The sequence below is a fragment of the Athene cunicularia genome (genome assembly GCF_003259725.1).
Source record: "Athene cunicularia isolate RWA chromosome 2 unlocalized genomic scaffold, athCun1 chr2_part1, whole genome shotgun sequence".
NCBI lineage: Eukaryota > Metazoa > Chordata > Aves > Strigiformes > Strigidae > Athene > Athene cunicularia.
Window position 1 is genome coordinate 93547884 of NW_020799095.1, and position 18565 is coordinate 93566448.

The 18565-nt window shown below is 35.1% G+C and overlaps 1 protein-coding gene across 1 annotated transcript in view; it reads right to left on the minus strand.

Annotated features, from left to right (window-relative positions):
• DOK6 (docking protein 6) overlaps window positions 1–18565 on the minus strand; it is a gene marked incomplete at its 5' end in the record, with an annotated part of 156967 nt that overhangs the window by 83522 nt on the left and 54880 nt on the right. The window contains 2 exons of the mRNA XM_026841422.1: window positions 5868–6057; window positions 15800–15919. Of these exons, the coding sequence (XP_026697223.1) occupies window positions 5868–6057; window positions 15800–15919 (310 nt within the window). The remainder of the gene's footprint in view (window positions 1–5867; window positions 6058–15799; window positions 15920–18565) is intronic.

An 18565-nucleotide genomic window follows, 5' to 3' on the forward strand; every position in this document is an offset into this window, starting at 1 on the left:
TGTCTTTTTTTTTGAGATGCCATTGTTTTTCTCATCAAAATTAGAGCTTTCACAGCAAAGTGGAATGTCTCAGGCATTCTTAGTCAGTGGAGAAAATCTTTTGTAGGTGTGTATATCATAGCTGAATTTTCAAAAGAGGGACTAAAAAAAAAGCAGAACACTTTAGAAGGTACAATAGAAATTTTGGATAAAGCAGCTTGTATATAATCCCTTCTTCTCTCTGCCATATTCATTATACTGTGGAGAATTTAATTGTTATGTGAGTTTTGGTGGAACTTGCTCTAACTTACCAATGCTAGAGCAGCCTTAGAGGAGCCTTGGAACATTATAAATCACTTCAATGAGCTATATTAGTTTCTGCTAGTAAAAGAGTTCTTCAATTAGGTACCATGATCAAAACCAGAATAAGTAGCCTGTAGATGAGTTAAACACATAACTTCCTTTAAGTAGGGCTTAAGTGAAGCAGATGACTAACATGGAACTTATTCCAGATCAAGAATTTGGCAGAAGGCAAGCTGAGAGCTGGAATGAAGTTGGAATGAAAAAAGGTAGGAATGGAACTACGGTTACAACATATTACAGTATAACCTTGGCACTGCTAAATACTAGGAACTAATTAAACCTCTTCAGTGGTAAAAATGCCACTTTTCCTAAAATTAGAGCTATGTGATTATGGAAAAAAAAACAAGGGGATGACACATACAAGAGTTTCCTGTTTCTTTTTTTAAAGTTATTTTCACATTTTACCGCCTGGGGAAAGAATTTAAGAAAGAAATGAAGAGGCAGTGAGAAAACAGATAAGACAAAAACACAGAAAATTCACCTAATGGTTAATTAGGCTTTTTGAAAATATTACAAAGGAGTAAAGGAAGAAAAAGTTCTTAAAATACTTAACTGTGAAGTGTGGGATACTGAGACCTCTAAGCTAATGTTTATGTGAAATGATAAATCTACTTATTTATTTCAGCTGCACTTGAGTACTCAAAGCGACTTATAAATTCTATTACAAGCTTATGATTTATAATGATATTTAGAATTATTTATAATATATGATTCTATTATAAACCTATGATAAAATGAATCCAAAATTTAGATAACCCACCAGTAATCAAGAACTGATTTTTTTTTTCTTCAGGGAGGTACAGAACTCAACATAAGAGAAAAAGAGGATGTTTCCTGTAACTTAAGGGTTAATTGACTAATACATTTCACATTAACACCAAAAACCACCACAGAGGACTGACAGACAAATGAAAGATTTCAGTCAGATGTAGTGCCTGAAGCAAACACTGAACTTTCTGCTTCAGATAACCCTGGCATCTGTGTATCTACTACTGAGAAAATGAGTATGTCAGTCTTGGGTCGCATAAATGGAAAAAAAAAAATCTGACAAGTTCCCATGTCACCACTCTGCAATGCTTGAACTTAATATTTCTCAACCAAAGAAACAGATTCTTGATCTTAGAAGTGATCGAGAATACCACATTTCATTACATTTTCTCTGATGAAGAAAAAAAAAAATAAAAGGCCAATAAAGAGGAAGAGTTTAGTGTAGTTCAATGGGTGTGTCTGAATTCACAGTGTGAATTAACTTGGAAATACTTGAAATTTAAATTTCAATGCCTTGTCTATAAAACAGAAGGAGTGTATCATGGATTTGTGGCTCATTCTGGTCTCAAAACTCCAAGAACAAGCCTATTTCTCCACCTCTCTACTCAACTGGAAACTTAAAAGTATTTGACAAAGATTGGCTGGGGCTTCCACAGCCTCATGCCCTCACTATATTTTCTCACCGTGTTTAACTTTACTTCAGCTTGACTTTGGCTTATTTTTTGGATACTTCTGGCCAAAACTTAACAGACTTGACCAGACAGCTTCCATACATAGAAAATATTGTTTAATGTAAACGGCAGAATTGCAGCAAAGCAAAAGAAATAATATTTCAAAAGGAATTAAGAGTCCACATGTGTTTATTTTTCTCAGTGTCTTAATTCTGAATTGGAGTCTCCTCTTATGCTCCTAAAAATGTGCCTCAGCCAGCTTGTTTTTCTAAAAGGAAAGCTTGGACAACTGCCTTCTGCAGTTTCCAGAGAGTGAATTTTAAACATTGCTTAAGGCCTTTGTTATGGATTGTTCGGTTTACATCAGCAGAATGAATCCTGTAACTTTGGCAGTTACAGTCTGAAAGTCTGATCTGGGCTATAAAATATTTAATCTGTACCTGTTTTACTACTTTTCTGTCATGTTTCTTGGATTGCATGTAATTCATGAAATCCAGTTCAAATTTACAGTACCTTCATCTGGACAGTTGGGCAGGCAGTTCTGTAAGGAGCACACTTCCCATTTCAAAGGCCTACGTGCAGAGACAGTCAGGGACTAATGCCCATGTATGTGGAGTAGCAGTTCCAAAAGTCTGAAGAGAAATAAGTGCACCTGTGCAGATCAACTGCATTCATATGCACAGTGGCTCCAACATTTCCAATACCCAAAATAATGAGGTGTCTGAACACATTATACATGTCCAGATATTAAGGACATCCTGTTGACTCATTGATGATTCAACATGAGAATTCCTCAAGCAAATCCAAAGCTGGTCAGGTGGAAAGTTTAGTTCTTAAAAAAGTAAATACTAGGCTCCTACCTTAGGTGTTTTGAACTACTGTGGATCCATTCACTGTGTTAGATACACAGTGTTAATCACTGCAAAGCTATTGCAGTGTCTAAGGCAGTTGTGAATGACTATTTTCTGATTGATGGATAGATTGCATGGGATTAAGCCTAACTAGATACTTTAAATAATAATCTCTCCATCCAGCATGGACCTAAATCACACAAAACTGTGCTTCCCCCAAATCTCAGCAGATTAACAAATTAAGTAAATCACTGTGCAAGAAATATTTAATTCCATTGGTTTACTGAATAATGAAAAATAAGGATGGGTCTAACTTCATAGATAGTGTGAAGATACATATTTACAAACTCTAATTTAGTCCAAAACTAAACAGAAAAATCTGGCAGTTTAAGAGAATCTGTATTCATTCCTCCTGTATTTTAGACATCCTCCAAATCCTCTAGTTATTTCCTTTCATTAACCAAGTGAACAGTTTAGTTTTACATATCTGAGTCCATATTCCATTTAAGTGCAAAGCAATATATTTATTAAAAGATAAATTTAATTGTCTGAAAGGTTAATTTTGATCCATTTATCACAGTATCTCCTTGTGAATAAGTCTATTTATTTTAATGGAAGGGATTTATTTTCTCAAACAAAGTAATATCAAAACTGAGGATGGATAACAAATACATAAAACTGAGCTCTTAATGCTCATGTAAACCTCATACACATATATTGCATAGCTGTTAAAACTCAGCAAAAAATAAGAACCTATTTAAAAATATTTCCTTTAAAGCAATTGTCTATGTTTAATATTTAAGCCTTAGGGAAAAATTAAAGCAATAACACTTTTACTGCATAACATTCTCATAAAACATGGATGAGTGCTTCACTTCTGATAAGACAGCATGCATCACGAATTTACCATAGTAAGGTACTAGCAGATCAAGGGACAATGAAAATCATGCTCAGAAAGATGAGAAAGATGCTGATTAAAAAATAAAAATAAAACCCCAAACAAATTAACAACGGATTTTAAGATGTGCATTAGTGTTGCCCTATATAGTCTTCAGGCGTTATTGAAGATAATATCTTTCCTCTAGTCCTACTTTTTACCTCGACATTTTTTTGCCAGTCTAAATCTAGTCTTTATGCATTTCCAAATCAGATGGATAAAGCACTCCCAAGCAAGCAAAAGGGAGGAATTAGATCAAAGACAATAAAGCATGATAGATAAAGGCAGAGCCAGCTCATAATAATAAAACACAGGAAAACAATCCACTTTTCATCAGGTTACATGGTTCATAGATTGTAGGGGAAGATGACATTCAGATACTAGTATGGAATTAAAATACTGTAGGAGGCTTGGAAAAGCAAAGAGATAAAATCACATTTTAGTTGAATATATACAATCGCTGTGCATAGTTTGTTAGTACTGCTGTGCCATAGATAAAAATAGAGCAGTACAGAAAGCAACTATCCTGTAAAAAAAAAAAAAAAAAAATTTCACTCTGATATATACTGACTTTTTTTCATAATTAAAACACTGTAGGGAATGACACACCTACATTTTGAGACATGTATAAGAAATCAACTTCAAGTGATTAATCTGAATTAGTTATAACAGCTTAATTTTAGTTAATGACAATTCCCATGTCCAAAGATAGTTTCCTTCAGAATCAATTACAAGTGGGTCTACTCACAGATATATTGCTCCAAATAAGCAAACATTAATAAGTCCTCAATCATTACTTTTTAATGCAAAAATAACCCTTTCCCCTTTAATAAAATGCATCCTTGCAAATTCAAATTCAAATACAAATTCAGTCTAAGAGTCAGATAAGGGGCATATTCACAAAGAATGGGACAAAGCTAAATCTTAAGATTTTTGTTTCTTTGTTTGTTTGCTTGATTGATTGTTTTTCCCCAGAATAATATGGTGGGTTTCAGGCATTGTTTTTGGCATTTTATTTGTTTTGTGGTATTGCACAGGTATGCTGCTTGAAGTAGTTTCACATGAGGTAGTTTGAGGCCTAGGGGAAGGAATGATTTAGCAAATTATTCTTGCTACGATCGTATATTGAATGAGCCCCACAGCTTAATAATTGAAATTAAATTTTAATGGGTCAGCCGTTGCTAATTTTTAGTAAAACAATACTAAATTAAAAAAAAAAGTAATGATGTCTTAATGATTTTTAATGGTGAAGTCATCACAGAAAAGTAGCAGAGCACTAAAATGCTCTGGTAGCATCCGTCCGGATATAAAAAGTTACGAGTTAAGTGGTAGCTCCCATCTATAAGAAACTGCAGAAGGATTTTGGTTATTACCTCCTTAGGCTGTAGGGTCCATACGATCCATGCTTTTGCTTGAGATCTCCGACTGTACTTTTGTGAATATTTGTTAATGATATTGAATAAGTACACATCGAAATGAATACGAAGATTTTTAACAAGGCAGTGTGGCTAACCCAACAGTGTAGAGACACCTGTAATTTCACAGATTGACTCAGAAAATTCAGACTCTGCATAAGGGAGTATGACAAACTTAGAAGAGTCTAGAACCATTAAAAAAAAAAAGAAACATCACTGGAGACAGAGACAAATGCAGAATTATTTCTGCGCAGAAACACAGAAAAGGCAGTGGACCTAATGGTAATATATGAAATTCTTAAAAAATATATGAAAGGGAGGCAAAACAGAGCTCCACTGACATTTAAAACTGATCTGAGGATGGAAATGGCAATGAGGATTAAAACTGCAGGCAGAAAAAAGAGCTAGCCTTTTTATGGGTTCACAATGTTCTCTGTACTCCTGCTTGCAATTATACTCTAGGGTGGCAATCAGTCATCAGGAACATCCAAAAAGAGTAATATCTACCATTAACGGAAGTTATTCCATTCATACTGGGTTGATGAGCCTGTTCCATGATCCAGAATTAATTTCCTCTACATCAGAAGTAGTTAAATTATACCACACTAGTGTTTAAGCACAGTGAGACTCATAAACTTTAAGAGTGACAATTCAACCACAGTTAAATAAAAGTCAGAGGAAGCTTAAACTCATTTTAAATATAAGATATTAATGCTTATTTTGAACACTGAGTTCAATATAGTGAAAAGTAATATTCAACAAACAGAAGTCTATGGAGAGACCATGTATTGTCTTTATAATGAGAGGCTAATCTAATTTATCAGGCTGCTTCTCAAAAATCACTGCTTATTTCTTCTTCTTACTGCTTCTCCTTAGCTCTTACCTTCCAGACTCAAATGTGAACCATGTTGAGTCACGTCCATATCTCCTCAAAGAGCTCAGAGGCCACATGACCAGCTTGACCTTGGCATTGTGGATGTCCCAGAGATAGATGTTTTCATGGGTGATCTGCATTGTACATTCCCCATAGATATCTAAATTTGGTGTAGGCATAAGATATACATTGAATCGTTCTGGAAAAAAAAAAAAAACAACAAACAAACAAGCACAGAATAAGGCATCATCAGTTAAATGAAGATTTTATACTGGGGGAAAAAAAAAAAAAAAGTCTGTAGTTACTGATGGTTCAGAAATCAAGGCCAAATTTCTAGCCTTGAACGGAGGTGAAGATCCACTGATGCTGAAGAAGTCTTGCTAGTGTACACGTGAGGAGTAAGAGGATAATCTTCTGCATTTCATTTTCTATTATAAATAATGCAGCAGACTGAAACACCTTTTACAGATGATCTGCATAGTCCTCTTTGGCATATGTCCCCAGCAATTTAAAGGAAGCCCTTTATCCTCACATTAAGGTCCCCGACTCTATGCAAATCAAAATTTACGACTTGAACTCTGACAGATACTCCTCTCTCAAAGAATAAAACTATAGGTATCTTGGCAAAACCTGTATGTACAAACATTGCCCCTTAGAAAAACTGTCCTCGAAATTGTAAAGCCAGATTTTCTTATTGAAGCTTGTTAATAATTACATTATTTGTGTTCAGTTTCTATTTATTTGCCAAAGTCATTATAATTTCTCGGATTAATAGCATTTTTAATCATCTGTGGCTTTCTTGAAAAATCTGATTCAACACCATATATTATTATGGTCATGACATAAATTGCTATCAGCTGCAAAATGCACTCATTGCAGTAAGAGGTCAAGGGCATTAACAATTTTCTGAAGTGCCTGAATTTCATGTGATTTAATAAGCAATGCAAAAAAAAAAAAAAAAAAAAAAAAAAAAAGGAGAAAATAAGATTATATAAGCCACCATTAACTCCTATGAAAGGAAGTAAACCACAGCAATAGCAAGAAAATTCTAAATAAAAATTCAATTTCCTTTGAAGGATAATTAATGTTTCTATGAGTTGCTTCTGCAAAGAATGAAAAATTAAATTTCAGGTTGTACAGTTGGAAGTGCTAGCTTATATTTTAACTCTAAAGGCACTAAAATCTAATGGCTTAATATCATAATATGGGAGAGTGTAGTTGATTCACAACTTCCTCTCACAACTTTCTTTCATTTTTTAATAGGATACAAATGCAAAATGCCAATGCTACTGCACTGAACAGTTGACAAAAAAGTAATGACATGAGCAATGATCATTTAATAAACAGTACTGGGAAAATGTACTTCAAAGGGCCACCTGGTAGGAAAATTGTCTCCAACAACTTGATAAATGAATGACAGTTTGGTGTGGAACGATTTTAATCACCCATTTGCACTGAACTTTCTCATGGTGTCCTCATAAAAATTAGGAAGGAATTTAAAGTAATCAGAAGAGGAATTAAGTGAGACAAGTTTATCCTAACAGTCAAAATTAGGTGCAACTTCCCATTGTGTTTGACACTGAATACCACAGGCATTATATGTCCATTTTTTAAACATTTATATATATATATATATATATGTATATATATATAATTTTCTGACAAATCAGTGAAAACATTACAAATAAATGGATTAATATGTGTTAGAAATGTATGAGTATGTGTGTGTGTGAATAAAGTAGCAAAAGTTTGGCTGAGGAATTAACGGAAGCAGGAACTGCTGGGTGAGCAGTACGAATAAGTAAACTTGTCATTCCCAATGTTATTCTGTTTCAGTCAATTTAATTTTGTCCTATTAATGACTCCCCAATTGATTCATTCAGTCTCATAGCCATTCAACCTCTTCTCCCAGGCCCTAGTTCTCATTAATCACACTAATGGGTGTTAGCCCTAAGTTTTATTTTATGACTAAATCCCAAATGTGCAAATCCTAGCGTTGCATAACAGTCTTCCGACACACAGCACAAATAGATTAGCAGATGCTGCTGAGATCACTGCAAAGAATTTCTCCTAGCCCTCAGAGGAGTGCATTGGGCACATGTCTAACCTAACACCTACTAAAGTAAATGGAAAGATTCACACATAGGAGCATGGGTCAATGTCTGCACTGGGAAGTGAATGGAAGAGAACAAGAGAACTTATACCTTGCAATGGAATTATATATTTTATGTATGTATATTTATGCCTTTTTTCAGTGTCCATATGTCATTGTGATGGTCATGCAAAAATGTGCAGGAGCTACGCAGGTGTGCTTTTATTATATATTTGACTACAGTTTTGCATTGTCATGCTGTTACTTATTGTTACTTACCTCCTCTATTTGAAATAAAGATACAGATGACTGACATATGAACTGATTCTCTTTTACGTTACATGAAATCACACAATATGTCTATGGGGGAATCGAGCTACTATGTGAGCATGGAAATCTTTCGCTTTCCCTGTCTTCACTGACAGAGTGCCTCAGAGAGCAGAGAAAATGGAAAATGGCACAGTTATTTTCTGAAGTAAATATTAAACTGGTGTGTTGAAGGCACAGAATATTTCAACTTGGTTTAGAAGTTATCAGGATACTCATGAAATGCTCAGCTTCTCTGAAGTGTTTGAGGATATTATTGCATGAAGGGTATTCAGGACATATGGTATCCTCAAACTGTCAGTAGACATTTGCTGACTTTGCATGGGAGGTCAGTGTCTAAGGTGAGATGTCACGGATTAAAGAAAGTATGTCTGATTAAACTGAACATCAGCTGCAGGGCAAAACATAGCACCCTTGGAACTTACTCAAACTGGCAAGAAAAGCAAGTGTACAAACATATGTGCTGGAGAAGATTGAGGTCGGATATATTTGCTTTTGAAACAAAAAATAATGTTTTTGCATAATGGGAAATTGAGGACATGGAAAGGTGTAGATACTATTAAAATCTTTTAGGAATTAAACCACAGAGTCCAATTTTTCTATTTCAGAAAATATTTACCAGGTATCTAGGCAATGGTAAAACAATAATTCAGTTTTTAGTGACAAGTTTTGCCCTTAAACTTATCCAGGCAAGAATATTCATAGGCTAGATTTGGGAATCCCAGCTTGAATTATGTCACCAGGTCATCTGAATCACATTGAATAGGGTATTTGGCTTCTCTGTGGGTCAGACACCATCTGCATATGAGTGGGAAGAAATTATAACACTTCATTGGGTAGTAAGTTAATAGAAGTTAATGAGGGACCCAGAAAACAGGGCGATGGAAGAAACCAAACAAGTAGATACTATCCTGTTGGACGAGACAAGGCTGAGACTGAGCACATGCAATTCCTCAGCATTCAGCATCACTATCCTACTATCTCCTCCAAAACTGGTGAGAGCAAAGTTCAGGGAGTGGGGGAGCCAGGATGAGAAAAAAATGGTGATATATTGCTACATTTATTATTCCACGCTTTTCAATCTAATTGCTCTTTCCCATCTACTTGAATAATCAGAGCAATGCTTCATCATACACTTTGTGCATGTAAAGGTGTTTAGCATTTGAGCTTTGGCAAGACTATGACTTTTAATAACATTTTCCAGAGCACAGGAGCATAAGAGTCTTTGTTAAAGTGAGCATATTGACTGAGACGGGGACTTGGCAGCATCTCTTGAAATGCTCTCAGCCTTTCAGCTCAAAGTCCAGCTGTATTGGGGAAGAAAAATGACTGTGAGGCCCGATGATCCTGGTTCTGCCATTTTATCACTGGATTCCTTTGCCTAAATCATCTGTTAGAAAACCGGCCGGATGACACTGCAATCTTGCAATACAGATGCTTTCTTTCAGCTTTAAGGAGAGGGAAAAACTACTTGTGGAAGGAGGCAGTCACGTTGGTGGGGTCTATATAAAGAAGAGGCTTTAAAAGCAAACGTTTAGTGTCAATCTGGAAAACACTCCACCATCTATGAGATTTCTGTGGCTGACTATCTGTGGCTAATTTTCAGGTGGAAAGAGATCTTTAATCCTGAAGTCACAGCATTTTGTGTTCATTCATATGTCAGGTCTATTAGAACGATTCTCTCCTGCTTTATATAGTGAGGAAACAGGACTCCAGAATTAATTTTGTTCATTTGTTTATCATTATTCTGCTTTGCTCCCATTAAGCATGCATGGAAATATTTATAAATATCACAATGAAAATATAAAGGCTACCATAAATAAATTATTTTAAATTGTTTCACTGATAAGCAGTAAGGCAGAGAAGAATCTGAAATCTCACTGGATTAACCAGCCATTAAAAATGTAAACACCTTTCTTTTCTGGATACAGATGGCTATGTTTGATTTTTTTTTTTTTCTTTTAAAGTATAAAAATGGATTAAGGATAATAGAAAAAGAATAAAAAACATGCAAAATGCTTTTATGTAGTAAATCACAGAGGTTCTACAGACCCTAGAAAATGCCCTAAAACAAGTCAGCTCTGTGAAAGTAATTACAAAGTTTCTATGCTTTGGCTGTAGTTTGTAATCTCAATATGCAGCATAAAGAAATAACTCATAATCCTCTCCTGAGGATTCAAGGAGGTTCACTATGAAAAGCTACATTTTTGCTAACACAAATTAATGAGTTTCTCACAATTAAAACCCAGGAAGCAAGACTGCTGTACTGTAGAATGCTTTTAAATAAAAAGGAAAGATAAAAATTGTTATGAAAAAGAGGAAAAAAATTATAAAGGAAGTAATTTTATAAGATACTAATTTAAACATTAGGGAAGGAGTAAAAGTAAAAAAAAAAAACCAAACAATTATCTTTCAAACTATTCCAGACTTCTGAAATCAAGATTAGCTTCAAAATGCATTAAAAAAACCAAAAAACCAAAAAACCCACCAAAGTACCAGTAACACATGATAGAAAATCACAGGCGTGACACCTAACAGTAAATGAGCTACATCACAAAAGATGGATCAGGCCTTTTCTCCAGTCTAAAAATTTGTATTTTTACATTTTTCTATTTTCTTCACTGTTTACGTCAGGTTTAAAGGTAAAGTTCAATAGAATATTATTTAATACAAGTATTCGGCTATTTAAGTGTTAGTATTTAGTACTGAAACCAGATTGGAATGGCATCTTCATCAAAGAGAAGCACCTGCTCTTAAAGAGTGAAACTAGTAGCACTGTCTACACATAATGCTTTTCTAACCAGTATTGTCTTAAATATTCTGGTTTGTTTTTCACAGTAAACATAGTCTGTCATTGTATACTGTCTGTTTGGATGACTTGTTTCTAATTAATTCTTTTTATAAAGAATGGAAATACAGTGACACATTGAAACAGTGATATTTGGAAAAAAAATCATGAGCATGGACAAACTAGATACGACGACATCCAGGCAGATAATAAAATTTTTGAAATTAGATGGTTTTGCTGTTATGTTTTGGGGTGCATTACAAATGCTTCCAAATACATTGAGAGCTGAAAAGGAAGTTTCCAGTTCTTCCAGATGGAGATAGCACTCTACATTCACAATTTCTTTCCCTAGCAGCAGTTTGAGAAACCTAAGGAATAGGAAATGTATGTGTAAGTATCACAGGATATTGTTTAGAACACTACTTGTCAACAGTGTTATGAGATCCAGTCAAATCCAGATTTTCTTTCCTGGAGTTAAAACTGTGTATTATTATTTGTCTTATCATTGTATATACAGCTGCACTGCCATACTAAATTCGTTATCTGAATAGGATCATGTAGCCTTTACTGCATTTGATTTAGTACTATATTTTATTTCTTTATCAAATAATCTAAATGGACATCATAAACAGTAAAAGTCTGTGTTTAATGTGAAATTTGAACAGAAACAGGGTTGGTGCTATAGGACTGAGGAACATAAGCAAATCCCTTAGAGTTGCAGGAGAGAGGAAGTAAAATGATTGGAGAGTAACAGAAGCTTCATTTCAAATCTCACTTTTTACTAGAATCTGTGTATCATTGCAAATTAAACAGCCTTTACTTGTGAGCCTTAAATGCAAAAAGAATACCACTAATGGTCATTTTCCACAGTGGTGTTTACAGAGTAAGGCTTGTGCTAATACTTCTTGAAAGTAGTAACAGATGAAACCCAGTGGGAAGCTTTCTGTTACTGATGTGCTTTGCACAAGAATTGCTTAGATGTCTTCTCTATTCTTCCTACAAGACACAATAGCTCGAGGTCTCTGCTATAAGCAGTGTAGATCTATAGTTTGGCTCTTTTAGCTATCACCACTGCAGAACTGCTTGATGCTGGAGGGTCAAGCAACAGTGCAACTACTACAAAATAGATCTCACTAGCTCTTGCTGAACAACTCAGAACTATAAAGGAACATCTTTTCCAGATAGCTGCACTACTGTAAATTTTTATCCTCATATGACAGAAATGTTTTATGAATGTATGGACATTTAGCCATGACATTTGCACACCAAAGGGCAATTTTACTAGCCTTTGGAACAAATTGTTTTGCAAGACATATTGTTGCATTTGTGTCACAGAGAATCAGGTGTCTTCCCTTCTGAAACTGAAAGCTCATCTCAGGAGAACAACAAGAGTGAGAGCAGGAGGATAAACAGGCCCAGATGTAAACAAAAAGAGATATTAGATAAATCATAGAACACATGTATTTTTCTTGCCAAGTATTTACTGAAATGTGAGTCTTGGGTATAAAAAAAATATAAGTAGCATGTAGCAATTTTTATGGCCCCAGGGCATTTACAATAAAAATTAAGAAAATTATTACAAATGTTGCAGACCGAAGATACTGGCTATGATGGTCATACACAAGCACCAAAACAGAAACCTACACAACAGAAAACAGTGTTTTTTCAAGAGATAGCCAATTTACCTTATCTTTTCAGTGAACACCCTTACAAGTACAAGACATACATCATGTAAATGTCCTTTAAGGACAGGAATGGGCAAATGGTTGGACAGATGAAGCAATATCATATTAAAATTATTGCTAGGAAAATGTAAAGCAGCTCATGGAAAAAACCCAAACCCTTATTAGGCTAGTTCTTTCATGATCAAGGAAGTACCTTTACCAAATTCTAAACATTTCAGAAAATCTTTAGGGCAAAGTAACTGTTTGAAAAAAAAAATACAGTGGAATGAGATGGGATTAACGGTTAATACATCTATTTTTTTGGGATTAATGGTATTAGCACCCTGTCATATCATCAGTGTAATATCATTATTCAATTGTTTTTAGCCCTTAAAACTAAATTTATATATATATAAATAAGTAAAACTGAAAAACCACTGGTGTTACAGTCTTTATGACAATGCAATCTGTGGTACTGTTCAGATACTAAGAGACATATTTTACTCAATTACCTGAAAGAAAGCCTTCATATGGTTCAGGCAACAGAACCTGCATGAAACTAGATGCTGAGGCTTTAAGAATCTATTACAGGTTTTACAAATTCTATTCTCACATGTCTGTTTCAAGTAAATATTAATACCTCGACTAACTCAAGAGGAATTCTTTGAAGCTGACATACTTGCAATATGTTTTGAAATAATGACATTCAAAGGTACTATACCAGTATACAGTTTTTATTTAACACACACACACACACACAAATTACCCTGAGTGTGACACGGCTGCCGGTTTCACATTGAGCAAGATTTTAGACATTTTATACATACAGTCACTTTTCATGAATTTCAAATTAGAAAATTAACTTTAACCTTTCAGATTCAGGTCAACAAAAGCTCAGTAGACTTTTGAGCGGTTTTTAGTTATCTTTTGAACAGTTTTTGATAACACGCTTGTAAAAGTTACAACATGGGGAAAATGTGCCTTTTTTTTTTTTTTTTTTTTTTTTGTCAGAGCTCACAAAATTATTCCACCCTCCAATTAGTCACCTCTTCCATAAAAATTTCATGTGGAGAATAACACTGCCAAGTTTTCAGAATAGGATAACTAGTATAAACTGAAGTAATGGTTCCACTTAACTGATTTTACTGAAGGAATCTGCTAAAGAAATTTGAGTGCAACTGCAGGTTCTTACAGCGCAGCTAAATGAACAAAATGCAAGATTTCATACAATATTAAGAATATATATACTATTCCCTTCTTCCAAGTTGATTCAAAGCCCCCCCCAACAGAATTTACTTTGTTTCTGAACAAGACAACTTTGAATTTCAAACATGCTTATTAAAATGCAAAGTTGTGCATCAAGGGGATGAAGGAAGGAAGTGGATAGGTATCAGAATTACTTGTCTGACATACTGTAACTAATGATTTAGCAGAGCATGCTTGTCAAATATTGGATTATATGTATCCAGCCACTTTGTTTAAAAGAATATGGCTAATGATACTCTCCATGAATTCTTGTTCATGTGATTTATACAACAAATACATGATTTGTCTCTTTGTTTCCTTTCACTTATTTACTTAGAACAATAAAGATGATGATTATGTTCATATATGCTGGTTGGTAGCACTGCAATTAATTTCTAGACTAAGGCAATTGAATCAAGACTAGTTCACACAACAGAACTAATCTATGTCTTCTGGATGTCATGTGTGTATAACTGAATCCCTTTCAAGAACAAGATGAAATGTATTTTTTGTCATCTACATCCGAAAGCTGCCGGACAGTATATTAAATTACTGCAAGAAGATTTTGAGGAATTTGAAGTTATTTTTCTGCTCACATCACAGGTTTTTGACAAGATTTATTCCCTTTTGCATTCATGAAAGAGGTCTGCCTGCTCACATAGTTCTCTCTTCAGTAGCATGCATATGAGTTTTATGCATATAGCCTATGAGTATATAGCAGATAGGATGCTTTGAGTGGTGACTGATCATTATCACTCTCCTACAGCATTAGTAGCTCTCTCTGCTAAGTAGTTTGAGACTACAAATGAAATCCCGTGTCTCCTAGCAGGCAAACAACTTCACAAACATTTGAACTTCTTTTAAATTGCACTTGAGCATGTTTGATTTTTGACAAAATTTCTTGAAGATTTCTGCATATTTTATGTTATCAGGTTCAGAGATGTCTGGGCTCTTCTATTAAATTAATACAATATAATCAATTTAGTGCTAATCTTTCTATAATTTAATTATGTAATTTTGTTTATAATGATAGTTGGCTTGATATTTTATGCCCATTGAGGCAGTTTGCTTTATCACTCTGTTAAAAGCTATTGGATCTTATAAAAGCATCAAGACAGTAATAATCGTTGAGAGCTGTAATTTAGGGAGGAATATATGAGCACATCTTGTGTTGCCCTCATGTTCATTAATAGGAATGAAATGACAGAATAATAACAAATTTTATTTCGTTATTGCATATTCCATCCACTAGCATCCTTCCTGTACACATTTTAATCTGAAGTTCTCTTCCAAACATCCTTTAGATGAAGACTTACAAGCTCAGGCTTAGCTCTGACTAGCATTTGTAATCATTGTTCTTTGCATCTGTATTTGACAATTTGGATGATCTTGACTTCATTATTCAAGACAGGTACGATTTTAAAGCAAATATTGTTTTGTTGTTGTTGGGTTTTTTTTTTCAGTCCAAAGTGGTGTTAATATGTTAATTATTGTATTTTAAAGGCTGTGGAACAACTAGTATTTTATTCCTCTGCACAGAGGCCATTGTTTCCAGAACCAGAAGGGTCATAGTCATAATTTCCCATGACAGTAAAATGTGAATGCAATGAAGACATGAAGTCACTCTACGTGTGCTATATGGCATGGAATTCAATCATCTTTATTTGGGGGAAAAATAGGATTAGCCCTCAAAAACACATTCAGATGTTTACTTCTTGATGTGCTTATAGATAATGGTAAAAAACCTCAGAACAACGAACACAAGCAAAGATAATATAGGACAGCACCAAAGAACTGATCTAGGAGCAATTAAAAAATTACTTACCATTTTGTTCTCTCTGGACTCCAGCAGCAAGCAAATCTGGTTCCCCAAGACTTATATCATTGAGCCTGGTTCCTAGACACTCCATGCAAAGATGTTTGCACCATTCCTCTGCCTCTAGTTCTGGAAAAAAAGAGAAAAAATTGTTTGTGTTAACATTTTACTCAAAAATGTCTGAAGTTAAATCAATACCTTCTTACTGACCAGCTTTATGACAATATGCTTGTGTTGAATCATGAGTTATTAGTATGAAGTTCCACATTAGTTTCTTTGCCATGATTTATGAACTTCTAAAATGGTTTACACTATTAGCACTGCACCGTTCATTTTTAATTCTGGGGATAGGAGGTGGAGTTAACAAAAGAGAGTAGTGAGTTTTCAAGGCAATATGTCCCTAGTAGGCCTTCTTGAAAGAAAAAATGCGATTTAGAAAAACATTAAATATCTGAAATATACTGCTCTTTAGGTGAATCTGAACTATTAAAGCACTTCCTGTTATAGAGTATAGGTTATAGAGTATTTTTCTAGGAGCAAAGGAAAAAAAAAGTAATAAAAAGATCTTCAAATGCAATACTCCTTCTCTACTCTATTGAATGGCTATGCCTATCAAGTTAGTCTGAACAACTAATTTCTTCAGTTCTGTTCACTTTCATTTGGTCTCAGAGCAATCTGGGCATTAGTTGGAACATTTGTATGAAAATTCAAAACCTTCCAGTCCTTTCTGAGTGCTCCACTACATCCCATTGATGTACATCTGAGAGGTCCCTATCTGCCATTCTACCAAGATATAAACTCCAAAGTATAACCCCCCCAAGACAGACCCCCACAACCTCATCTTACTCACTTTTCAAACTTAATATCACAAAATCCCTGGCACTGGACATATAAACCACATCTCAAGTTGGCATTCACACAGTGTGAAACCACAGCTAACAAAAACCATGCAACTAGGCTGACTGTCTTTTATTATAGGATAGGTTTCACCTAAGAAAAACTTTCTGGAGAACAGGCTTGGTACCAAGCACATGCTGAGCATCCATTGTCACAGCAATCTATATCTGATCATCTTTAGGAGTGGGTGACTCCAGTCATCTAGAAATGTCTCTATTAAACTGCTGCAGTTTTTTCATTCCTATTTTGGGGGACATCTGGAAAATACTTTTGTGACAATCTCTCCAATGTCGTGATGAAATTCTGAGAGACAGAAAAATACTGCATGTAAGTCCTGAAGCATCTAGTGATGATGACTCATTGTAATTAGTGAAAATTTATATCCAAGAAAAATCTTTCCATGTCTAATTGGCACAGTCCTCAAATCCTCGCCTAGTTAGGCACAGACATAAAGTGACAGAAACATTTGCTGGACAAGAAAGGGAGATAGGCATGCAATTCCAGGTCTCCAAGAACCTTTGGATATCCTCCTTTGTTCAGGGCCTTGAATAGTCCAGGAACAGATTGTTCCTGAGATATTCTGGCTATCAGCTGACTGAATTCCCAGGCAGACAGCTCAAATGAGAGAACTTGTTCTGGGATTTTTGAGAATCAAATGTTGTTGTCACAGGGAGACAAACAATTTGGCGCTCTTCTTCAGAGCACTGGAAGCAAAGGGGTCTCCCTTAAGCCTTTCTTGTTTTTTGTAGTCTTTGTCTCTGGAAACAGATCCTCAAATTTGGTAGTCTCATAACATCCTCAGCTTCTGGTGGTAAGAGACAGAATATTCTGTCAGTAACATCCAGATGACATTTAACTTTGTACGTGAGAAGAAAATATTGAGGTAACACCATTAACACTTCTACAGATACAGCCTCCTTGATGGAAGTAAGGAGAGAATAGATATGTCTCTGGACAGCAATAAAAACCTAGGGCTTGTAAAAGGAATGAGATGAATTTGTTTAAAAGCCTACCTCCAAAATTCATCTCCTGATCATGCATGAAGAAATTTCCCTCCTGTTTTCCCTTCCTCTCCTTCAGCCTTTGCCATTTCCTTGGATATTGATGAGGTCTGTTGAACCAGAGCCATGACTTATAAATCATGCCTTCGTGCCAGGGAGATGACAAAAGTGGACCACAAGACATGCTGCCATATTCTGGCAGCAAGTAGAGGGGGTGTGGGAGGCAGCGTACCAGCACATGGGTAAATCAAGCTCCTCCAGGGGGGGTTTCCATTGAGTTGCCCAACATCTGCTTCCAGCTACAGATAAACTCAGGGGAATCAGTGCAGAAAGGCTGGTATCACAAAGGTGACAGGCAAATCTAGTCCAGTGCTTCTATATTTCCTTCTCTTCACTCTCACAATTTAGTTTCTTCCTAAACTGTACCACAGGACAATATATATGCTGACAGGATGCATAACTCTATATATACCCTCGAATTTTTCCTGGAGTGTGGTCAGAATATAACCTTTTATATATTTTACAACATCTGCATTTTATTACCTTCTCTTGTCGCTGCACCCAGACTGAAAGGGTACTTTCTGAAATGTGGAACAAGATGATGGTAAATGAACACTAACTAACCTTCCTAATTTTACAAATATCTAAGGAGAAAGGAAAACATATTGGCATTTCCATAAATCCATCCTAAGACCAATATATATTCAAAACAGGACTCATGTAAAAGCAACAAGTTCTGTTTATATGTATACTCACACCACATTTCCAGTAGATACTCTGGGACACAAACAAACAAACAGCATTGTTTCTTCTGAGTGTCTTGATTTTTGTCTCCTTGATCCACTTGTCTGTCTCTGTCACAGGAATATGTGAATCT